The sequence below is a fragment of the Onychostoma macrolepis genome, chromosome 18, assembly GCF_012432095.1.
Source record: "Onychostoma macrolepis isolate SWU-2019 chromosome 18, ASM1243209v1, whole genome shotgun sequence".
NCBI classification, from domain to species: Eukaryota; Metazoa; Chordata; class Actinopteri; order Cypriniformes; family Cyprinidae; genus Onychostoma; species Onychostoma macrolepis.
Window position 1 is genome coordinate 8,054,668 of NC_081172.1, and position 26,304 is coordinate 8,080,971.

Below are 26,304 nucleotides of genomic sequence, written 5' to 3' on the forward strand. Positions count from 1 at the left end.
CTTGTGCTATGAGCTTCTCCACCCTTCCTCCAGAGTCTAGGACCTTGGTTTCCAAATGAAATACAAAACTTGCTCTCATCTGAAAAGAGGACTTTGGACCACTGGGCAACAGTCCAGTTCTTCTCCTTAGCCCAGGTAAGACGCCTCTGGCGTTGTCTGTGGTTCAGGAGTGGCTTAACAAGAGGAATACAACAACTGTAGCCAAATGTCTGTAGCTCTTGATGCCTTGACCCCAGCCTCAGTCCATTCCTTGTGAAGTTCACCCAAATTCCTGAATCGATTTTGCTTGACAATCCTCATAAGGCTGCGGTTCTCTCGTTTGGTTGTGCATCTTTTTCTTCCACACTTTTTCCTTCCACTCAACTTTCTGTTAACATGCTTGGATACAGCACTCTGTTGTTGTGAATAGGGTCTTTAAAACGGCTATATTCATTTATACTGTTATCAGCACATGTTGAAGTAGATTCGTCTCTTGTCTCTGAGATAATATGCGCTGTTAATGCTCCGTCAGTTTTTTTACTTTCACTTTCTGTATGACTGAAGTTAAGACGTTCACCGGCATAACTATTGCGCAAAGTTTGCACGTTGCTTGTGTGATATCCATTGGCTCGCCTTCTACTGTATAAACTACATGAATACATGAAAGAGGAATCAATTCGGTATGCCGCACTGTCTGAAACACGTCTCTATGCTTGTGCGCGCTTCGGGTGTGTGCGAGTACAGCGCGCAAGTAACGAATTGAGTTCTGTTTTGTTTCTTCTTGTGGTTATATTTAGATTGAACGTGTAAATTGGCAAATTAATCTGCGAATCACATGTCCGTATATCACGGATCAACTGCGATCTGTTTAAGCCCTATGACAGATCAGAGCAATCTTTTATTTACTAATTTAACCATCGTCAAATTGCTACTAGATATCAATCGCATACAACGAAAATAAAGAGTAATTAGAAAAATCATTTATGCACAATAAATAACAGAGCGTCATATCTATACACATTTTCCCCAGAACTTTCTCGCGACCTGGTAGGAATTCTTCCATGGCCCGGTAGTGGGTCGCAACCCGGTGGTTGGGGACCTCTGGCCTAGTGAACCAAACTGAGAGACCATTTTGAAGGCTCAGGAAACCTTTGCAGGTGTTTTGATTTGATTAGCTGATTGGCATGTCACCATATGCTAATTTGTTGAGATAGTGAATTGGTGGGTTTTTGTTAAATGTGAGCCAAAATCATCACAATTAAAAGAACCAAAGACTTAAACTACTTCAGTCTGTGTGCATTGAATTTATTTAATACACGAGTTTCACAATTTTGAGTTGAATTACTGAAATAAATGAACTTTTCCACAACATTCTAATTTATCGAGATGCACTATATGTGTATGTGTGTGTGTGTGTGTGTGTGTGTGTTTAGTTTGATTTTATTTAAATATGCTGATTGTTAAACATTTTCCTCTCTGGTTTAGAAAATTACAATGAATATGCAGCAAAATATGACTTTCAATGACACTTTTTTTTAGAGGTCCCTATCTTAGAGTCCAGCTCTTTAATTTATTTTAATAGTGGACATCCTGAAATATAATTAGGTGTAGTTTGACGTCTGTTTCATTTCTCCTTTCTTATAAAGGACAACTTAAATAAAACGTGACACAGCTTACCCCACTCTTCCCTTTGTAAAGGTTAATGCACTCATTCCTATTGATAATCTTCTGTTGTTCCTGTCTTCATTACATTGAAAATGTGTCTCCTTCCTCATAAAGATTGTAAATTCCCCCTTCTGTGAAACCTGAGAAGTTTGTTTTTTCGTCTCTTATTGAAAATTAGCTAATCCCTCTCACTTAACACACTGTGAATATAGGGGCCTTGTGACCATGACCGAATCTCTCCACTGGCAAGGCTGAGTGGAGAAGATGACATATTCTAACAGATCCTCTCATAAAATTTAAGAGACAGTCGAGTGCGAACCCATCTGTCACCCTTTGGACTGCATAAACAACGGGCACAATTTCAGAAAGGTCACGCACTCACAGTAGATGTGTGACATCTGCTGTGATATCATATGGACTTCTTCTCTGCTTCACTTTATCTCTCTTCCATAAGAAGAGCTCTTTTGGATTCTTTGCAGGAGTCTATTAAAACTCTTAATCCTCATGCATGACGTTATTAAAGTATTTAAACACATGCAGACAGCCTGAGATGTTAGGTTGTGATTCACATAGAATTAAAAATCACCCTATGTGATCTGTATTTAATTTGAGAGGCTAGCTATGGTGATGTGGTTACAGTTTGGGCTGATAACTGAAAGGTTGCTGGTTTTATTCCCACAAGAATGAAGCAATCAACATTGTGCCCTCGAGGAAGACACTCAAACCCAGATGGTCCAAGGAGATTGTTCCTACAAATCCTATTGATATCGAGTGAAAGTCATGTAAATGTTTTCCACTGAACCTGGTGTGGCACTTTTCTGGAGACTCTGTTCTAGATTTATAGAACAAAGAGTTCTGGTTCCGCTTTCTGATTGGTCAGTAAGGTTCAATGTCAGGAACTATATCTTGTAGAAGAGGAAGAGAAGAGAACATCAAAATTTACTTACCTTCAGCCCATCCAAGATGTGAATGAGTTTGTTCTTCATCAGAACCGATACGGAGAAATTTAGCATTGCATCACTTGCTCACCAATGGATCCTCTGCAGTGAATGGGTGCCGTCAGAATGAAAGTCCAAGCAGCTGATAAAAACATAATCCACATGTAATCCACGTGCATCAATTTAAATCTTGTGATGTGAAAAGCTGCTTCCATCATTAAGACATATTTCAAACCGTTGCTTCCAGGACAAGAAGGGATGGACTTTTTCAGTTGAGGAAGCTTTATTATAAATTATGGACTTGTAATTTGGCCAGGTGCATGGTTTAAGGTTAAAATGCCTTAATGATGGATTTGTTTACTATAAACACTTCTTTTTACTTCACAACATGTTAATTGATGGACTGGATTACTTGTGGATTATTCTGATGTTTTTATCATCTGTTTGGACTCTCATTCTGACGGCACCCATTCTCTGCAGAGGATCCATTTTCAGCAAATTAACATTTTTGGGTGAACTATTCCTTTATACCTATTGGAAGGTTTCCTACCTCTTGGTAGTAGGACACAAAAGAAAATATACTACAAAAGTCAATGAAGTCCACATGTTTCCTATGGAAGCAGAATAATGACAATAGTTTTTGAAACATAAAGCATGCTGAATTCCACAAATCGAAAAAAAGATGCATTGCAATTAACAGTGCTTGCATTTTAATGGCTTGCATTTTTAGGTCCTGAAATTTAACATAGTTGTTTATTTAAGACGTGAATATTTCAATTCAAAATATTTCACACACATTTTCATAATTAAAAATTCAATAATTCATATTCACCTTCCAGAATTCACTTCCAAAATATTCAATCTGTTTAAAAATACGATGTATAATATTCGACAGGCAAATTTCTGGAAGGTGAATATGAATTATTGAATTTTTCATTATGAAAATGTGTGTGAAATATTTTGAATTGAAATATTCACAGCTTAAATAAACAACTATGTTAAATTTCAAGACCTAAAAATGCAAGCCCTGGAAATACAAGGCATTAAAATGCAAGCACTGTTAATTGCAATGCATCTTTTTTTCGATTTGTGGAATTCAGCATGCTTTATGTTTCAAAAACTATTGTCATTATTCTGCTTCCATATTGTTTCATTATTTCTACAAATTATTGTTTTGAGTTCAATATGGCACTCAAAGCCAAAGTTATATTGTGAATATTCACAGCTGAAGGAGCTGTGTGTCTTGCCTCAGAATAGCCTTTTAGCCTTTTACTCATAATGTAGCACAGCCTCTTCTACTTTATTGCTTCAGTAGAGCGCATTTAAGAACATTTGGTGCTCTGTGTGTGTTTGCTTGGACTAAAATTCCTCATCCATAACTGCTAGTTTCTTTCTTTACCCTCACTGTAGCGAATTCCCACAGTGCTAGATTGTCTGTTCCCTCTGGGTCCTCAGTAGCCCAATCTAAGTGACTATCTTTGCCCTCCAAAGCGAAAGTAGAGGCTGCGCGCCGACCATTCAATGCTGATTGCATCAAGCTGTGGACAGCTGACTTGGCAGCAAGGCACTTGCACACACTGTTTGACTTTCTTTGTCATTGGCCAGCCTGTGGAATAGTTATTGTTTAATTGAGGGCCGTTGGACAGCTCATCCATCACAGATGTTAATCATATCAAACGTTCGCACCTCCCCGAGAAGCTGCTACACTCCTCCGTTTCCACGGTGACGGGCACCTAATAAATCTAAATATGGTAATCTACTCTAATTTCACCCAGATCCACCCTTCACTGTAAATGAGCTCGCCGCCACTCGCCGTGCAAGACCGCCGCGAAGATAGGCCAGCTAATATGGAAATGGAGTACCCAGCACACACCATTAAAGTCTGTAACCAAATTGTCTTGACACCTCATGCTGCAGATGTGCGGAGAGAGAGTTATACGTAGATTAAATCTCAAATTGCACAATTGTTATTTGATTATGAAGTGACGAAGTCAGCAGTTGCTTTCGTCAGGCTCTTGGCGTAGTTTGCGGCGTTGCTGCTTTGCTATAAAGCGCCAGAAAGCGACTGACAAGCCCTCCTGCAGCTTGCATTAATTTACTGTCGTTATGATATGATTTTGCATTAGATCATCTTTCTGTAATTCGTAAAATTTCTTTTTTTGCCTTTGGCGTCTTATAGGATTAATGGAGTACAAGTGGAGTCTTGAAGACAACCTTGATAAGAACCAGAAGCCAGTCTTACCCTTGTCATTAGATCTAAATTATGTTTAAAGTGTAAAATGCTCTCATAAACTTTAAAATAGTAATTCATATAAAAAAATTGAATTATGCATTGTCATATTTTTCCAGACCTGTATAACTTTCTTGTGCAGAACAAAAAAGGAGAGTTGTAACGGTCACTGTTTTCCATGAATTTACAGTGAATGGAGATTGAAGCTTTCAAGTGTCAAAGGATGCAAAGCACCAAAAAGTATTATAAACATGGCCCATATGACTTGTGTGCTATATTTTTGAAGTCATATGATAGTTTTGTGTGAAGAAAACCAACCAAAATTATAGTAATTATTGTTCTCTATTGAGCTGTTATCCGTGTTGAGTGGATAAGTTGTGAACTGGATCAAATCATGAATGAATCATTCAGGCAGCAGATTTGCCCAACAGATTTTCTCTCACAATTCTGATATTTTTCTCACAATTTTGAGTTTACATCTCACAATTCTGACTTTTTTCTCAGAATTGCTTGATACAAACTCACAATTCAGACTTTTTTTCTCAGAATTGCTTGATACAAACTCACAATTCGGACTTTTTTCCTCAGAATTGCTTGATACAAACTCACAATTCAGACTTTTTTTCCACATAATTGCTTGATACAAACTCACAATTCTGACCTTTTTTCTCAGAATTGCTTGATACAAACTAACAATTCAGACTTTTTTTCCACATAATTGCTTGATACAAACTCACAATTCTGACTTTTTTTCTCAGAATTGCTTGATGCAAACTCACAATTCTGACTTTTTTTCAGAGAATTGCGAGATATAAACTGGCAGTTCTGACTTTTTTCTCAGAATTGCATGATATAAACTCGCAAATGCGAGTTATAATGGCAAGAATTTTTTTTCTGTGAATTGCGTGTTTGTATCTCGCAATTCTGACTTTTTTGTCTCGCAATCGCAAGTTTTCTGACTTTTTTCTCAGAATTGCATGATATAAACTATAAACAAGTTTTTGTCTTGCAATTGCAAGTTTATATCTAGCAATTCTGTCTTTATAACTCGCAATTGCGCGCTAATATCATGCAATTCTGGAAAAAAAGTCCGAATTACCTTTAATTCTATGATCTATGACTTGGGAACTGGATAAAATCAAGAATGAATCATTTCGGCAAAAGATTTGTTGAAAAGATTTTAGTGAATAAAAAGATTTAAAATATAGAGCATGTCATTTTTGAATCTCATTTTTAAAGCCTCACTTCCTTTCCATAGTAATTCCAGAAATCAGTACATTATTCAAACTGTCTCGCACAGCAGAAATAAATATGGGTTTAGAACAACATAAGGGTGAGTAAATAATGACACTGTCAAATAATGTTCCAAAAATGATAAATAATGACCAAATTTGTGGACGAACTGTTCCTTTTAAGTCACTATCCTTTTACATCACGTCTATGAGTTTCAGATTGAAACTCAGCCGTCTTTAACAAGTCAGTGTGGCGAGACATGCCGTAGTCCCTGCTGAGGGCTGGAAATAGCACCATGTTTTGTGTGGAAAGGCTCGGAAGAACGGGATTGGGTCTTGGGGAGGTGTTATGGAACCGGAGGGACTCGCATGACTAATGCCGACGAGAGAGATGTCACAGCAGGCCCGTTCACACGTCTATTTTAACGCCATTTTTCAGCCTATTTTTGGTTATTGTTGTCTCACAGCTGGCTACACATGTGCACCTGCACACACAATGCACTTCGGCAGTGAGGAGGTGACAGGGCAAGATATACTTATTTTCAAACTGCCTTCTCTCTCTTGGTTTATTCCTTTTTTCCTTTCTCTTCATTTTAAAGAAGCACATTGATGAATGGTTGACGATGGTTGAGCACTGAAATGACACATGAATTCCTTCCTCTGTAGCCAGATACGTACTGAAGCTGTAATGAGGGAAAAGTGTTTGTGTGTTTAATAAAGGCTGGTATGCTGAATTGTAAGTGCACGTCGCCTAGTGATGAGAGGAATTAGAAGTCATTAAAAAACCCCTCTGAACTCAGTGAGGGGCTTTTAACATGCAGCCATTAGTTTGCATAGCGCAACGACACGGGTCGGTAAACAAGAATATCTTACATCAATTGTGTAGGTTGGTTATCTCAGCTACATGGCGGCACTTAATCCCTCTGGGTACAGTAACAGCACAAAACTTTGTTAAAGTAGATGTCTACATGAATGCATCTCCAGCTGTGCACAAATCAAATGTAAATGCGTCATGCGGTAAATGTTCAATAATAGCTATTTACTCACTGACACAAAAGCTGCAAGGCGTTTGTTCGATGATCTACATCAATAGCTAGATAAGAGTATCCATTTGAAAGAGGTTTATAGACCCAAATTAGTAATGCCTACAGTATAGCACTCAACAAATGATAAAGTACTTCACCTAATTTGTTTATTTTTGTCTTCTATTTGGAACTCAAATCAAAGGATACGATTATTCATAACAAATCAAAAATGTATCTTGTATTGATTTTTGTTTTGTTTTTATAGAATGCATTGAAAGAAATTATTAAACAATTAATTAATTATTTTAACAGGACCGAATTACCTTGAATTTTCAGCATCATTACTCCAGCAGAAACCATTCTAATATGCTAATTTGATCATTAAATATTTATTATTATTATTATTAATATTAAAAACTGTTTGCTTAATATTTTTGTAGAAACCATAAAACCTTTTTTTTCATTTGTTTGAAATAAAAGTTTTTTTTTTTTTTTTTGAGAGTGTACAAGTCTACTGTAACCCTAAACATTTCAGCATGTAATGTATATCTTCTACCTCTAATGTATGTATGAAAATGCAGGTCGATTTTCATTGTGTGATCCTCTGAGTCCTGCGTGCGATTGATTATGTGACAGAGGAGAATCTTTGAAATGCGTAGCTGTGAGCCTGTGTCAAACCGGATGCCCCTGTACGAGCCTCTCTGTGCATGAATGACACAATCTCATTTGTGTTTCTTACTGAGATTAAGAGGATTTCAGGCTGAGACCTTGTCGATCCTTTGTGTCTGATTTCAGATATTGGGCTTGATATTTGGTATGAGACGATAATGAGGAATCTATGTTTCATGGTAATTAGCATTGCCACGGTACCAGTAGTCGATACGAGGGGTTATGCAAAATTCTGAATTAAAGAATTGGCTCCCTTTTGATTCATAAATTGGATTTTGAATTTAATTGGCTACACCTGACAGAAAGAGGGATTCTAAGAAATTCAATGGAAATTAAGTATTCTTCCAACACAAAATTCAGTCTGTTAAATTAATTTACTAGTTTTAGTAAATGCTATTACCAATCCATTGTTATATCTATCATTCCTATATTCATATAAATACCCTATAAATCTTTAAATGTAATTTCCCCCCCAAAACAAGTCTTGCCTTTGGCTTTTCTAGCTAAAATTACAGTTTATCAGAATTCAGTCCATGTTAAATCTGCTTCTGCATAATATTTGCATCCTAAATTCAAATTCAGGAACTGAATTAGAATTTAAAAGGTAGTCAATTCAATTCTGGATCACAACTCTAGTCGATACCAATAACAGTGAAAAGAATCATAATGACATTTAAAAATGAATCATTATACACATCAGATATTCTGTGCTCTAAGTTAATAAATAGTCAAATTGCCCTTATTTGATGCTATCTGCAAGCCTTTTGTTCAAAGAGGCTCATGTTGTCTGTGTTAAGAGGTGCAGTGATGTAAAAAAGTTTATTTTAAGAGATCTTCATCATGGCAATGGGATCAGATTCTGTTCTAAGAAACATGCTCTCAACACTGGATCATTTATTTTGAAGGGCTATCTGCATTTTAAACACGAATATGCTTTTAAAGATGTTTAAATCATGTGTTTGTATACTGTGTGGTTTAACTCATTTGGCTCTCTGTCCTGTGTTTGTTGTTGCTGTGTGTTGCTAGTCTTGCTGTCGCAGATTGTTTGGTGTTGTGCTGGACTGTAGCACCTCCTCTTCCACAGCTGATCAATCGCAGCAGCTCTCTGCTCTCAGAGATAAATGTGAGGCCTGAGCTCACTACCGCGGCGTGACCGCCAAGCGTCTGATCCAGGTCTGGGTGCTGCACAAAACTCCACAGGGTAGCTCGTCCTCTGCCCAGTGCCCACCACCAGACCGCATAAGCAGTTCTGGGCATCGCTTTCCCCATGCACACACTCGCTCTGTAGCCCACCCAGGCCCACGGCACCATCAGCAGACTATTGAGTGGAAAGCTGGCAAAATCATGGTCCATGTGACTGCAGCTGCGCACGTTAGTGTGTGCGTGAGAGCGACAGAAGGGAGCTGGTGATTTTGTGGCCATGATAAAACTCCTGTCCGATGGGCTAATCCTGTATGAATCAATGCGCTTTTATTGGTGCCCATTTTTAATAGGCTCTTACAATAGAAAAGAAATCAAATGTGTCATGGATGATCAAGAGAGACACTAGAAGCAACTCAGAGCAATTATAGCTTGCACTTTTATGCCCGGCAGGATCAATGTGTGCGTCTGAGACTCTTGAGTGCTTCAGGAGATGTTTGCTGATACTAAAAGTCCTTCTCTGAAACATACAAACTGCCTGCTACATAAGCTCTGTTACGTTTTGGTAAACTGAGCTTGAAAAATATGTTGTGGGATGCTGTAATGTGGGAATATAGTGTAATTATGAGTGATTGTAAATGCGTATGATAAAGACGAGGAGAAAGTAGTCTGGTGTTATCAGCAAAAAATCTGCAGGTGATTCTAGCTGCAATATAAGTGTAATCATAATATAAAATGTGCAAACATAGTTTATTTTGTTTTTATGGTTCCGTTTAAGGGAGGCTAACACTGGTTTATCCAAAATGGGTTATATGTAGTGCTGTCATTTGATGAAAACAATCTAACTAATAAATCACATTTTTTCTGAAATTATTAATCTTGGTTTATTGGCATATCTCGCACTTATGAGGATTTGTAATCATATTTTCACACTGAATTGGCAATTTAAATATAAACGAAGATTGTATATTTCTTTAATGCCATCTTTTTTTTTAACCAAGATTTTTATACCATCCAATACTGATGCCTCTGTTAAATGGATTTTTTTTTTTTTTTTTTTTTATCAATTTCTGGCGATGAGTAATTAATAATTACTAATTATAACCATTCAACACTAGAGTAAAATATGTGCCATCATTTTTAACATTTAATATTAATATTTAAATTTTTATTGTAATGATATTTCAGTGCAGAACTCAAAAACAAAGCAGAAAACCCAATAGAATGGGGAAAGTGCTTCCCCGTTTTTATAAATATTTTAGCTTTTAATATTTCGTTTTTAGTGTGTATGCATCAGACGATCAATGAAAAGACTTTAAAGACTTTTACACAAAAGCTGCAAGGCGTTTGTTCGATGATCTACATCAATAGCTAGATAAGAGTATCCATTTGAAAGAGGTTTATAGACCCAAATTAGTAATGCCTACAGTATAGCACTCAACAAATGATAAAGTACTTCACCTAATTTGTTTATTTTTGTCTTCTATTTGGAACTCAAATCAAAGGATACAATTATTCATAACAAATCAAAAATGTATCTTGCATTGATTTTTGTTTTGTTTTTATAGAATGCATTGAAAGAAATTATTAAACAATTAATTAATTATTTTAACAGGACCGAATTACCTTGAATTTTCAGCATCATTACTCCAGCAGAAACCATTCTAATATGCTAATTTGATCATTAAATATTTATTATTATTATTAATATTAAAAACTGTTTGCTTAATATTTTTGTAGAAACCATAAAACCTTTTTTTCATTTGTTTGAAATAAAAGTTCTTTTTTTGTTTGTTGTTTTTTTATCAATTTCTGGCGATGAGTAATTAATAATTACTAATTATAACCATTCAACACTAGAGTAAAATATGTGCCATCATTTTTAACATTTAATATTAACACCACACAAAGACTGGAAAATGACTTTTGTTTAAAGTCCCATCTGGAATTACTTTCTAAATTAATTTGCCGTTAGGTCTTTAGTTTCTCCATAATTGCCCCCAGAACTTGAAATACAAACAAACTCATGTCCATCAAAGAAAGAGGAAGCTACTTGCTTAGTCTGTTTTTACCCATTATTACACTGCAAAAAACATATCTGCTATTAGGGCAAGAAAAATATACTTGTTATTAAAAGCGAAAACAAGTTACATTTTTCTTACCCCATTTAAGCATAAACTCATTTAACTTCAATGCATTTTTCAGAAAACAAGACTATATTTCATGTCATTTCTCAAAACAAAATACTGAACAAGAAAAACATTTTTGTAACGTTTTGGGTTTTAATTGATGTTAACACTAATGAAAAATAAATATACTTAAATGTATTTGAAATGCATTTATTTCATGCTAAGTATACTACAAATACATTTTCATATTTATGTACTTAATAAAATGCCCTGCAATTGTACTTTTAGTACACTACACTGGTATACTTCAAGTCTGCTAAATTGGAACAACTAATTTTGTACTCAATGCACTTTAATTGTGTGGAAGTATTGCTGAAGTCCAATTAAAGACATACTTGGTATATTTGATTGTGCACTTTCAAAATCTTTATTATTCAAAGATCATACAATCCTCATCAAAAGTGACATTAAAACACGTTTTAGGCTTATTAATAAGAAATGTGCCTTGTGCACAAGTAATACTCCAAATAAAGTTTCATTAAAATTTTTATATCAGTAGGTCTCGAGTGATCTGTCAGTAAACATGTTAATAGATTTGAACTGTACTTGGTATGAAATAAATGTATTTTAAATATATTACCTTTTTACTAGGGAATAATAATATATTAATGCTAAATGATATTCAGTATTTTATATATATATATATTAGTGATGATGAGGTACTTAATCTTTGCCTATGCGGTTGTGTGAGTGTGAGGTTAGGAAATACTGCCTACATATGCAGCTCACTAGTTTTTGGAACAGAGCCACAGTTTGAGCATCTTGATTCTGTACCAGAAAGAAAAAAAAAAATGCCTTTTTTCCCAGAATCTGGACAGCAACTTTTCAGTTTCTCACCCCTCTTTCACCTCACAATGTATCTCTCCTCCTTTATGGCACTTTTGGCCCTAATGAGAACATTGGCTGGCCTGTTCCTTCCAACCTCGCTCTGAAAACAACACAGTGAGTCTCTTGCTGTCAGTCAAACACGGTTGTCTCAATCTCTCCTTCCCTTCCTGCTCATTCACCCCAAAGTTACAGGTCACCCTAAACTCATACATTTTAAAGACTTCATGATGTGCAAGTTTAACTATAACAGCCTTGGAGAAGTTTGTGTTTGTCAGAGTGTCCAGCAATGACTCCTGCACATACATTTGTTATGTTGAAACAGGTTTGATATATTTGTGTCGGTGGCCAGCAGTGGTCCTTCCTTACCTTGTAGGACCTCTAACATTCGCATTTGGGAAGGACGGAGAGTAAGGCTGAGGTAAATATTTAACAAGGAGGCTGGGTGTGAATGTTAGTGGTATTTTTAGGGACCGTCTTCCATCCTGGCCTTTTCCCAGTATATTTAGCCTGTGGCACATCTCTGTCTCTTTCTTTGCCCCTGGCACAGGGCTCAGAAATGGCCAGGCGTATTCAGTGATAAGCTACATCAACATCTGTTTATCTAGCCTGGAGAGACACACAGAGGAGATGCCTCGCTGGATTTGTCAGTCAGCTCAGGCTTGAATTGAACTACAATTGATCGTCATGCAGTTGTGTGCCGTCTCGTGCAGTAGGTCTGTAGTCAAATAATTAAATGGACATATGTAGACATATTATGACATTCATAAAGTGTACACTCAGTTTACGGAAACTTAGCTGCAAAAATGGGTCATTCAGATAACATCTCGGTATTGGCATCAGAAACATAAGCACATTAATATGACTTTGAATAGATGCTGGTGTGTAAATATGCAGTGTTGAGCCGGTAAACAGAGGTTAGTCAATCATAACAGTCATCCACATATACTGTAGTGTATAGACATAGATATCACCTAAAAATGAAAATTCTGTAATTATTTACTCACCCTCAAGTTGTTCCAAACATGTATGAGTTTCTTTCTTCTGTTGAACATAAAAGAAGATATTATGAAGAATGTTGGCAACCAAACAGTTGCTGGTAGCCATTGACCTCTATAGCATGGAAAAAAATACTATGGAATTCAGTGGCTACTGGCAACTGTTTTGGTTACTAACATTCTTCAAAATATCTTTTTGTGTTCAGAAGAAGAAAACATGATGGTTTGGAAAAACTTTAAACTCTTGAAAAATTTCATATTCTGTCATCATTACTTGCCCTCATGTCATTTCAAACCTGCTTGACTTTCTTTCTTCTGTGGAGCACAAAAGATGATATTTTGAAAAATGTATTTTTTTCTGTACCATGAAAGTCAATGGGGTCCAGTGTTGTTTCTGAAAAATATCATTCTTTGTGTGAGGCGCAGTGATGGGAATAACAGCGTTATAAATAAACGGTGTTACTAACGGCGTTATTTTTTTCAGTAACGAGTAATCAAATGAATTACTGTTTCCCCCGTTACAACGCCGTCACCGTTACTGACACTAAAATGTGGCGTTACTGTATTATATTATTAGAATTAAATTTTTCAGTTCATCTGAATGGATGCACAGTGTAGCTGTTTTTGAAGTACCATAAACTCTAGTGTGAAGCGCACGCTCGCCGTCGCTTTCTCTCACATACACGCACGCAAAGAAAGATACAGAGCAAGAGAGTCTTTCATAACATGCAGAATTGGCGCGCTACATGTAAACGTCCTGTCAAAATAACGGAGTTCCTTTGGAATTCTTCAGCTTTTAAGAACTGCCGGTTTCTCTGGTAGTGGGCGGAACTAATGCGCAAACGACAATCTCATTGGCTGGCGCTCACCTATTATCGTCCCTGTTTTGATTTCAGCAAATCAATGCGAGCGAACGCAGACAACGTGATTAATATTCATGAACCCAGCAGCTCATTAATCCTTAGTGCGTTTTATATTGATGACAAATATGCATTCATACTTGGTTATTCTAATTACTAAAGTTCTATCATCATATAATATTAAATTATCATAATATTATATTATAATGCTTGACTGACTGATACTAAGTGTCAGTAGATAAATAGTGTAGATTAATGTACAATGTTTTATAATAATAATTTATTCTTTTTAGTGTCCATTTCATTAATTTAACATATTTAATATTGGGGGCATCCAAATTTATTTGACATTTGAATTTTTTTTTTAAAAGTAACGCAATAGTTACTTTCCCTGGTAATTAGTTACTTTTGTAATGATGTAACTCAGTTACTAACTCAGTTACTATTTGTGAGAAGTAACTAGTAACTATAACTAATAACTTTTTTAAAGTAACGTGCCCAACAATGGTGAGGCGTAAATTTATTTAATTAATATTTGTGTAATATCTTTATGTTTGTTGTTCTTATTAGAGCAGTGTATTAGTAACAACATGCTCTATTAGAATATCCTTTTGAAATGGACTTTCTTTTGTGCTTCACATGTGATTGACTTTTAACTGACCTACTGTTAATGTTTGAGCTTTTTAGTTTAGTCACTTTATTGATCAGTTTTGGCTGCTTTTGAACTTTTCTGCCTTCAAAATGTGGAAATATGCTACGTTCTGCTTCATATGAGCTGTGACGCACTTCAGTAACACCTGCTCTTTGAGCAACACATTAATTCTGATGTTCCCTAAAGAGATTTTTGATTGAACTTCAACAAAACTGGAACTAACTGTTGTTAATGTTCCAAACTGCATGTTATGAAGGAAAAATCAAGTTTGGTCCTGTTTTGCTGACTTTCCCACAACTATTGGGGATAAACCTGATCTCACCCTGCTGAGTGCTGTGGATGTGTTTCACATTAGTTCTGTGTTCACTTAACCGATAATGAGTTGAAAGACTGGATGCTTGTCTGACGACTCGTGGTGAATACATTTGTGCTGAAGTGAGAAATGGTTTTGAATCTGGACACGGACAGATTGGACTGGGGATTCATCGTCTTTCAGCACCGGACGAGCGTTTTAGGATGCGACGTGCTTCTGTGTAATTAAGAGCATGTCATAAAATGAGTTATCATTCCAGTTCTTTTTTACAGCATGTGTTAAGACCCACTCTCTAATCTGACAATTAATATGGTAATGAACTCCTGCCGAGCTGGAGATTATGAAGGAGATGGACGTCAGAATCTTTTGGTTACGGTGCTTTTTTTTTTTTTTTTTGTGGAAGATGGGTGGCAGTTACTTCTCGCCACAATGCTGAAGTAAGAGTTTGGTATTTCCAGCCAAACATGATTAGAAAAAAAATTAGTGTTTCTTCAACTATGCAGGCTTTTGGACTTTTCGAGTATAAACCCTCACTAGCTTTGTTTGAAACAACTGTCCAGTAAATGTCCTTTCTATTTCAACATCTCAAATCAGCATTAATTTTGTGGTGGAAATCACATGAATTTTTAAATGAATATTAAATTAAATAATATTTTTCCACTTGTTGCAATGGTAACTAAGTACACTAATTTTTAAATAGCTACTGAGCTAAAATTTTACTTTTAAATAGTAACTGAGACTACGTTGTTGCTAAATTGTTGGTTGTACGTGTATAGTCAGAATTGTGTAAAACTGAAATCATTTTCATAAAAGTAAATATTGCTCTTTGTTTAGGTGAAATATTACAAAAATATATATTTGGCCTAATAAGTGAATTCATAAAACATAAAACACAATTTAAAAAATGAAAGAATAAGTAAATAAAAAAAAATGTAAAAATAATAAATAAAGAAAAGTAATGAAAATAAATTCAGGATTAAGTTTAATTACAAATAAATTATATTTGTTTTATCAAATCATTTATTGCTATATTTATTTATTTTTAATTTCTGGAGGTTTGGTCCTTCATCTATACTTAAAACACATTTGAAAAACAGTAAAAATAAAGCCATGGTTTTTTAAGCTAAATAGTTTCTCCTAGTGGTTGTCTTGTCTCATTTGAAGTCATCTTGAGGCCCCCTTGGAAGTTTACTAAGGTCCTCTAGTGAGCCTCTTAATTGAGAACCACTAGTTTAATGTGATCTTTATATAACAAAAAGTTTGAATAAAAATCAACTCCTGGGACATTAAAGTGCCCATAGTGGAAGAAACACCCAGAAATATGTTTCTTAACTTGCAAATGGGTTTCAGTACACCAGTGTTAGCGAATATTTACACACATTTGAATAAAGTACTCGCTGTTCTCTTTCTCTGGTGGATTAAGACATTGGTGTTTAACTTCTAGGGGTCAAAAATGCACTAACGTTTCGTCATCTCGTCATCAAGTTAAAAGTGGTCGAAGCACTGGTGTGTCAGCAGATGTAATCCTCATGCATAATGCAGGTCACCTTTTCCATACTCAGAGGAAATGCAGCACTTCCCAGTGCTCTCCGATACTTCTTGTGTCATCATGTGTTTGCGGGAACCATCACGTACATCCCCGTATACAATAAAGCACAGGGTTGTCATCAGGGGGGACAACTGGGAACGTTGTACTAGACCCTGTGACAAAGGAAGCCCACTATGGTATGGCCTTACTCAGTGGGCCCTAATGTTGTCCCAGGTCAAGGAATTTAAACAATGACCCTAGAATTGCTTTTGTCTGTTAATCACAACGAATTGTCTGTTTTTTGTGTAATTATTATACATGCAGTTTCTAAGAATTTCCTATTAATTGAGAGACCACACAGCACTACAATATTTTATATTAATCATTTTATAATTTTATAAATAAATATTAAAATAATTTATTGCTTTTTATATAATAATATTTTTAAAAATATTATTTTATTTATATTAATATATATTTTCCATTCACCTGCCTATTTGTTTGCAGCATAATTTCACCCATTTTTTCTTCCAATGATTTTATTTTTCTCTATTTATGTTTTTTTTTTTCATATGTGGCTTTCTAATAATGCTCAGACACACTGACTCCAAACTAAGGATGTTTTCACTGAATCTCTTTGTCTTTGTTTTAATAGGTACTCCATCTCCCCTTACTCTGTCTTGGAACAATGTGGCATCAAGCACCCAAAGCCTTCACCGTTTTTGGGGAACCTCATGATGTTTCGAGACGTAAGAGGTTTTGTTTACTTCATAATGATACACAAAACACATTCGCTCACTTTCTCACACGTATGCACCTTGTGCCGCCCTCTCGAAGCTAGAGAAATGATATTTCTCTCAGTGAGCCTCACTTCATTAGATGTGTTCATTAAAGATGACTCACCGCTAATGACATCTAATGCCATGTGATTTCCAAACAGATTACCCTCTGTGCTGAATGATGTACTTTTTTACGATGATAATATAAAAGACGGACGGGGAGAGTGGGTGGGTTTAATATTGCAAAATTAATACTTTTAATTTCTGCTCTGGTTTTTTTTTTTTTTCAAGTGTAATCTCAGTCCCAAGCTATAATGTAGCAAATCAACAGCTACCTTGATGACTCTCATTTCTGCCAGTCCGTAGTTTAATGATAATGATTTGACGTGGATTATAGGAAATAAAGGCCAAATTTTATATGCTGTAGGGCTGTTCGATTCCAGAGAGAGTATAAATGAATGTGAAATGCCTAGATTAATCCAGCAACCAATAAGGATGAATGCCATAAAAGAACAAATCCAGCTCGTATTTCACCCTACAGTAAAAATCAAAAGAACACAAGAAAATTAGGCTTTTTTTGGACCATTAAAATGTATTTTCATGACATTTAAAATCATGGGGGACATATCAATGAAGAATATGATGTTTTGAATTGCATGTTAATTTTTTGATTAAAAAAATCTGTAAAAATAGGGCACAATGTACTGTATTAATATAAAGAACTTTTCAGAATTTTTTTTTTTTTTACCTGTATTTTGAATTATGAACTCCATTGCATTATGTATTAGGATTAACATAAATGACCGTAAAATTATTGGATAATGTCCTGGCAGACAATTACCAGTACTTTTTTATTTTTTTTAAATTTCATTATTTCATTATAATTTTTTTATTATTATTATTTTATTAGTTTTTTTGGTAATAATAAAAAAAAAAATTAATAGTGCAAAAAAACAATTTTGTAGACTATTTTGAGACTATACAGCACAGAACGTTTTATTTTTTATTGCCTTCATGCTGACTTTAGTTTTTTAAATCAGTATTTTTACTGTATATAGCAATGAGTTGTAATTATTTGAAAAAGATTAAAAAGTAAAACATTAACCCCTGGTTTCGTAGACAAGGCTTAAGCCTAGTCCCAGACTAAAATGTAAGTCTGAGCTGTTTCAACTGAAAGAAACTTGTACTGACTGATCTTAAAATATATCAGTGCCTTTGTTTTGTCTTACACCAGTAATGTTTTCTCTAAGGCACATTTATAAAAATTACTTAAATGTCCTAATTGAACTATGGCCTAATCCTAGTCTAAGCCCCATCTGTGAAACCAGGCCTAAATTAGTTTTTTTTTTTTTTTTAATTCATACAAAAATTCATTCATTCATTTTTATAATATATAACATATTTTTTTAATGAAAATAAAATAATGTATATTTTCTTCAGATTAAAAAAAAAAGAAACTTCTCAATGAAATTCCCCCACCAGTACACTGGCTTATTTTAAATAAAGCTTTGATTCCAACTCTTGTGCTGTTCTGGTGCTGAATAGATTCTCAGATCAATATGTTACTGTCAGAAAGTAATGGTTGACTGGACAGCATGTCGTTCACAACACTCATTTCATTCTGTCTTTCTATCACCCGCTTGTGACAGGGCTCCCTCTTCTTTCTCTCCCTCTCGATCTGCCTGTCTGTTTCCCTTTCTCCGTATTTTTCATCTCAATTCATGTCTTCCTCGTTGTGATTAAATGTTATTAGATGGAAGTGAGAAAGGCATAAATGAATATGCATGCATGCATAATTACTGCGTGTCTAGATGAAGCTCCCCAGGTGAACTAAAGGTATGTGCTTTTTTTAGTGTGTGGGTTTTTGTGCGGTGTTGTGCAGCCTTTGTCTGAGCGTATTAGTGTGTGTGTGTGTGTAGATTTGTGCACACGTCAGCAGACTCAGTCTCACAAACAGTGGTCTCCAGAGCATTGCTCTAGCAGAATCCTCTGACCCACTTCCACAGGCCAGCCTCTCAGCTAAATCCTGTAGGTCTGTGTGCGCGACCGTATGCACATTTTGTGTTACTGGCACTAGAGATGCAGACGCAATCCCTCTCAAGCGGCAGGTGACTGCATTTCAAGTTAGAAATTCAGTGAGAATGCAAAAGAGGAAAGGGAGATGTTGAAAGAGAGAAAGGAGAAGGAAAGTAAGGCATAGGCTATGTTAGCAAAGTCTGCGTTTAGGATTGATGATGAGTGAACTAAAAAAAAAATTTTTAAAACCCAGAAGTTGCATAAAGTTGGCCGGTCTAGTTTTGGAAAGTCTGTTTCCAGTTTTGTGTGCATTAGTTTACAGTACAATCAAGTTTGTGTTCATTATGCATCAGATCCTAAAATTGGACCCTACAAAATTTCATATAAAATGTAATTTTTATAATATATCACATGAATAAATGAATTAATTCATGAATACATTCATACAAAAATGAATATATATGTACTTTTCACTTTAGATTTTTGGTGAAAAATGACCCAGACTGAACAAGAATAAATGAGAACTAATGACTAATTGGAAACTTTGTTGAAAGAAGTATCTTATGCTTACCAAGGATGCATTTATTTCATATTTTATTCCAATTTATTCCTGTAATAGCAAAGCTGAATTTCCAGCAGCCTTCGGTGTCACATGATCCTTCAGAAATCATCCGAATATGCTGATTTGATGCTCAAGAAACATTTCTGATTATTGTCAATGCTGAAAACAGTGCTTTTGGATTCTTTGATGAATAGAACATTAAAAAAAGAACAGCATTTACTTAAAATAGTCATCTTTTGTAAGATTTGTCTTTACAGTCACTTAAATATATAAATATTATATTTATATACACGATAAATATATATTTGATGGAGTGATTTGAAGGTAAAAAAAAAAAGAAGAGAGATGCCAGGGTGTGATTTGAGGATCATGGGTAACAGGAAGTGATGTACAAAAAGCGTTTGGGATGCGGGGCAGATTGAGTCACATTTAGAGACTAGACGACAGTGTCTCTCGCAACCCACAGCAGCACATTATCATGACACACTCCATTACCAAATACAACACTCACAGACATGAGATTTGGTCCATTTAAGATCCTAAACAACCTAGATGCAGTTCCTCTCTCTCTTTCTCTCTGATGCCAGCACACATGCACATACTTGCTTTCTGTTTATACATAGGGGACATATCTGGAAAACAGGATTTGTCATGGTAGTTTGAAATAAAAAGAGCTAAAGTATGTAGGCTGACTTTAAATGTTAACAATGTAAAGCTGCCTGCCCAGTGTGTCAAGACTATTTACTTCATATGGTACAAAAACGGGTCATTGTCAAAGGTTATAAATATACTAACAGAAGACCGCCCACATTAACTCTACCATTAAGGCATTTGGGGTCTGTACGATTTGTTAACGTTGTCTTGTATTCTCACCTAGCCTGCATATATTGGATTTAAAAATACAGTAATATTTTTACAATTAAAAATTTTCTATTTTAATATATTTTAAAATTTAATTTATTCCTGTGATGGCAAAGCAAAATTTTCTTTATTAAATGCTCATTAAAAACTAAATGATATCTGATGCATTTTGCAAACAAAACCGGTAATAATTGCGACATCCAATAAGGTTGCATGTTTTATAAGCAAGAGTCTGAGTGCACAGGTTTTTTGGGTCTTGAAACTGATCTGTTGCATTTAGTGCCTTTTGGGGAAGAAATAATTACTTGGTTTGCCAGGTTTGTGGCACTGAATCATTGAAAGACATGTAGAGTTTTATTTAAGACTCATATGGTAGCTAGATACTCAAACAGAATTGTACATTTGGCTTTGTTTTCCAGTAATATCTCTAAATAAATTACTATTACTTTTGGACAGACATAATACGTGATCTCAAAGTCTACATAAATTAATCTCATTTGAAGAGACTACAGTTGCTACTGTCAGCGTCAGTCCTAATGGAATCATTACACTGTAAAAACTAATTTTTCTACATTGAAATAGCATTTTTCTATACTTCAAAATCTTACATTTAATTTAATGAATTACTTGCAGTGTTTTTTAAACTTTTGTTTCTAAACCAGTTTTTTTTTTTTTCAGTGTATTTCAGATATTGTACATGTAAATGTAAAAATCAAAAGAAAGGCATTTTTTGAAAGTCCTCCCAAAAGATAAGATAGAATAGACTCTTAAAAAAAGGTGCTTAAAAGGTTCTTCACAGCGATGCCATAGAAGAACCATTTTTCGTTCCACAAAGAACCTTCTCTTTCTTACCTTTTTATAATCTGAAGAACCTTCTTTCGCCACAAAGAACCTTTTTTGAAATAGAACGGTTCTTCAAATGTTAGAGGTTCTTTATGGAACCAGTTAGAAAAAAGGTTATTTTATGGCATCGTGAAGCACCTTTATTTTTAAGAGTGCAGAATAGAATAGAATAGGTCCATCTTTAAAAGTGCACCTCCCATACCTTCCTCCACATCCTCTCAGTCACACACTGAACGTCTGCCTGCATGACTCTGAGTGACATGAGAGATTATTAGCGACTGAGACAAAGAGAAGCAGCACGATGTTCAGACCTGCACAGAGGTCAAGGTCATAAATGTGCTTGAAAACAACTGGAAGTGGCTAATCTTTTTAAGAGAATTCCAATAGGATCGCTGACTGTCCGTTTCAGTCAGACCCGGCGTTATTGATCGTATCCATCCGAGATGAATCCCCAATGAAGCTAAAGGCAGGAGCAACTCATTTGTTTGAATTGAGCCTCCTATTAAACTTCACTACAGCACTGCCTGATGCACGCGCAGCCTCTTCCGTATGACAGAACCGTAATAAAAGGCTGAAGGAGAGGACATCAGGACGGAAGGGCACACACCCCACTGCTTAATGCTCACTGAGGAACACACACTCACACACATACGTATCTGCCTAATGCCCACCAGGGAGACTACAGGAATGGTGGGATGAAGAAGGGTGGGCAGACGGTTTGGTGCCAGCACTGTCGACTCCTTCATTAGTAGAGACAGCAGAGCCACCGGCTGCCATGCATACCAAACTAGCGCTCTTTATGTGCTCTTTATGTGTGTGTGTGCGTTTTGCAGTCAGCACTTGATGTTCGTTGTTTGCTTTATTGTGTAACTTCTTGACTATATCTCACCAGCCTCTATAAACAATGCAATCTCAGCAGCCTTGTGAGCAAAGTTTAATATGTTCTTTGATTCTAAATAGGGATATGATAATATTCCTGTTATTGTGTTATGGATATTTCAGGATAATATTCTCAGTAGACCTCAATAAACCTCCCGAGAGCCCATAAACCTCGAGAGAGCCAAGCGCAGTCTGTGTTTTTGCTCTGTGCTGACCCCTACTGGTAAATAAGTGTGATGCTGTACCTGCAATAACCTGTGTTCACATAGTAAACACCTCTTTAGGAGTCATAGTGATTGATCTATATTGTGCAGGGAAGTCAGACAAGACAGATGGTGGGATCCAAGAAAAGATCGAGCTGAAATAAATAATTGCCTTAAACTACATGATGCCAAAACTGTGCAAATGTTTGAGAATGTGCTAATCTTGGAAAAAGTGCCCACCCACTGAGAACAACGGATGCAAGTTCAACAAATAAAATCTCTCTTACTCAGATTAGTAGAATGTTTTATTCCACAGTATTTGAAAAGCATCAATTAAAAAACTGTGGCAGAAAAATAAGTTGCATGTAATGGTAGCAAAAATAATAATATTCAGCATAAAATATTAAACTACACCTATTGCCACAGGTGTATAAAATCAAGCACCTAGTCATGCAGTATGCATTTACAGACATTTGTAATCAAGACCATGAATTTAAACATGGTAATTTGACTGGAAACCACTCGGGTTGTGTAATGTAATCCCTGCTACTCCACAGTCAACTGTAAGTGGTATTATTGAAAAGTGGAAGCGTTTAGGAACAGCAGAAATTCAGCCATAAAGCAGAAGACTATGTAAAGTCACAGAGCGGGGTCAGCGAGTGCTGAGGTGCATGGTGCGTAAAAGAGGGATGAAATGAAGGGAAATCTTAATGCTTCAGCATACCAAGACATTTTGAACAATGACATGCTTCCAATTTTGTGGTAACAGTTTAGGCAAGGTCCGGACTGTCTTTTATAGCAAGATCTATAAAGGCATGGTTGGATGAGTTTGGTGTGAAAGAACTTGACTGGCTCGCACAGAGCCCTGATCTCAACCCCATCGAACACCTTTGGGATGAACTGGAAGTTCAAGTGCCTCACCCCACAAATGCTCAAAATTCCCACAGAAACACTTAAAATTTGGTGGAATACAATCCGTCCTGGAGGAGCGAAAGCTGGTGTAGCTGCAACTTCATATTAATGTCTATGTATTTGAATGCAATGTTACTTAAGCCCCTGTTGATGTGCCAATACTTTTGTCCGTATAGTGAAATCAGAGAGATACACATTTCTCTCTTACTGTCAATTGTTTAATTTTTTTTAATAAGGTATTTGCATGCTGCAAATACTTGCAGCAGAATATAATCACACAGAATCCCAGTATTAAAATAATTAATGCATGAAATGAATTTAAGTTGTGTGGCATTTCGCTATTAAAGGGATAGTTCACCCAAAAATGAATTCTGTCATTAATTACTCACCCTCATGTTCTAAACCCATAAGACCTTCGTCATCTTTGGAACGCAAATTAAGATATTTTTGAAGGAATCCGAGAGCATTCTGACCCTGCATAGACAGCAACACAACTGCGCGGTACTGTCGTGAATGTGTGTCGAAGACTGACAGGGACAAAACGTATTCTCTAAGATTCATAAAATTACAGTTGAACCACTGATGTCACTTGGACTATTTTAACAATGTCCTTACTACCTTTCTGGGCCTTATAAGTGTCAGTTGCATTGCTGTCTATGCAGGGTCAGAATGCTCTTGGATTTCATCAAAATATCTTAATTTGTGTTCTTAAGATAAGCGAAGGTCTTATGGGTTTGGAACGACATGAGAGTGAGTAATTAATGAGAGAATTTTCATTTTTTTTTTGGGTGAACTATCCCTTTAAATCTGATTGTTGTGTAGATTTTTAGCTATTATGCTGCCTGCAGTTGGATCCAGCTTCCAGAAGAGATCAGATGTGCTAAAACATTAGCCACATTTAAATCCAGACTCAAAACTCATTTGTTTAGCTGTGCATTTATTGAATGAGCACTGTGCTACGTCCGAACTGATTGCACTATGTATAATCACTTTCTATTCTTAAATGTTTTAAATTCTTTTTAAATCAATTTTTAAATCACTTTGTTTTTATTGTTGTGATTAATTATTATTTTTAATTTCTTGTTATTATTATTATTTTTAATGACTATTTCACTTCCTTTTATGTAAAGCACTTTGAATTACCACTGTGTATGAAATGTGCTATATAAATAAACTTGCCTTGCCTTGCCTAGATGATGTGAAACTTTGGCAGTCTAAAATAAATCTGACCACATGTGTTCACAATGTTCTCTAATATGCTTTCATACTGATATGTGGGTTTTCTGCTCTTGCACAGGGTTTCTTTAAGGCGCAATCAGACCTAATAAAGAAATATGGACGAATTTGTGGGTAAGTCTCCCTGGATTTTACTCTTACTGTTATTAAAGCGTCAATCAAATGAATATATATAAACGAAATCGGATTAAATTTGTTGTTTCAAAAAAATCTGAGATTGATGTCTGAAAGAAACCATTTTTTTATTATCTGGGAAAGCTTTTGTCAGAGGCATTAATAAACACAAATATGCGAAACCTATTTGTTTTGCCAAGTGAAACATGAACGACTTCTCATTACCCCCTGTGTAATAGAAAATATTTTTTTCTGATTATATTTCTGATGAAAAGTGCCCGACATGATTGCTTTAGTCATTTCCACATTTATAGAATTATTTTAATACGAATGCTTCAGTGTATAACACCCATCAGACACGAGGCCCTTGTTCACGGTCCTGTCATTCATATTCAGACAGCATGAACCTCTCACAGAGTGCCCAGTGTCCTCTAATTTAGTCCGTCGCTAGCCAGACATTGTGTTTTAATATGCCTGCTTCTGAGAGGCCGACTTCTCCTCGAGGGAGATCAAAGCTGAGAGTGCCACTGGGCTTCCTGTGTTTAATATGAGCAGAATAGAGGGGAAGAGAATCAGAATGACGCTGGTTTTGTCTGCTTGTGCGTTTGTGCGTATGTGTGTTCAATGGGATCCGGGGGTTCTGGATTGGGTGTCGGGACCGGAAAAGGGGATCTAATTCAGAGTCGTGTGGATATATGTCAGGAGACATTACGACATCTTTCAGTTAGAGTAATCCAAGAGGCTGAGCTTCTCACTGAAATCAAAGAGCTTTGAAATACATATCAGTGCTCTGCATGCTCCTTAAAACCCTTGTAGATTCCCGAAGTACAAGACATCAGTCATCTAAGTTCAGACGTTTCGGCGCATTGCAGGAGTGCTCAATATAACATACGCAGAAGGTTTGCTCTCGAAGGTGTGATTTTATTTTCTTTGCTCTACCCAAAAATATCTTTCAGATATGGTTTGAAAATATCTAGAAATGGCTTCTAACTAGAGTGCATGAGTGAGATACCCTAGTGAAAGAGGCTATTTGGTATAGTGGTCAACCGATATGGGCTTTCCAATGGCTGACAGCTAAAGAACAGTTTGTTTGATGCATATCCAGTGTAATGCAGTGATTTCCAGATGTTTTAGGTGTGAATTAAATGTCTAAATAAAATATTTTAAAGAAACTGCATGTCATTGTGGAAGCCCTTTTCTGCCACAGTTGAGTAAAAAAATATTCTGCAAGTCATAAAAATGAAAACTCAATATAGTTCGTCATCATGAGATTTTTTCCAAATGTTTTAACTTTCTCATAATGATTTAACAATGAAATTCTCATAACAATGAAAAACTCTCATAATAGCCTAATATTAGTATTTGTAGAATCTTTCTCAAAATAATATTAGTAGTATAGTATCTTGTAAAAATGAGAAACTAATATTAGTATCATCTTTTTCATATTACTAGTATAGTTTCTCATAATGACAAACTGTATCATAGTGATAAGCTTTATCATATGTTAGTTAAGTCATAACAATTAGACTTAAAAAAAAAAATTATAAAATATAAATATTTAATTACTATAACAATTGCGTAGTATGTACATGCAGAATAAGACTGAAATAAAGTGCTACCATAATATTATTATGAGAAAGTTTCTCATTATTACAA

The 26,304-nt window shown here is 35.6% G+C and overlaps 1 protein-coding gene across 1 annotated transcript in view; it reads left to right on the top strand.

The window, feature by feature from the left end:
* Window positions 1-26,304, top strand: part of tbxas1 (thromboxane A synthase 1 (platelet)) — a 76,763-nt gene that overhangs the window by 11,746 nt on the left and 38,713 nt on the right. The window contains exons 3-4 of the mRNA XM_058751126.1: window positions 16,899-16,992; window positions 24,596-24,648. Of these exons, the coding sequence (XP_058607109.1) occupies window positions 16,899-16,992; window positions 24,596-24,648 (147 nt within the window). The remainder of the gene's footprint in view (window positions 1-16,898; window positions 16,993-24,595; window positions 24,649-26,304) is intronic.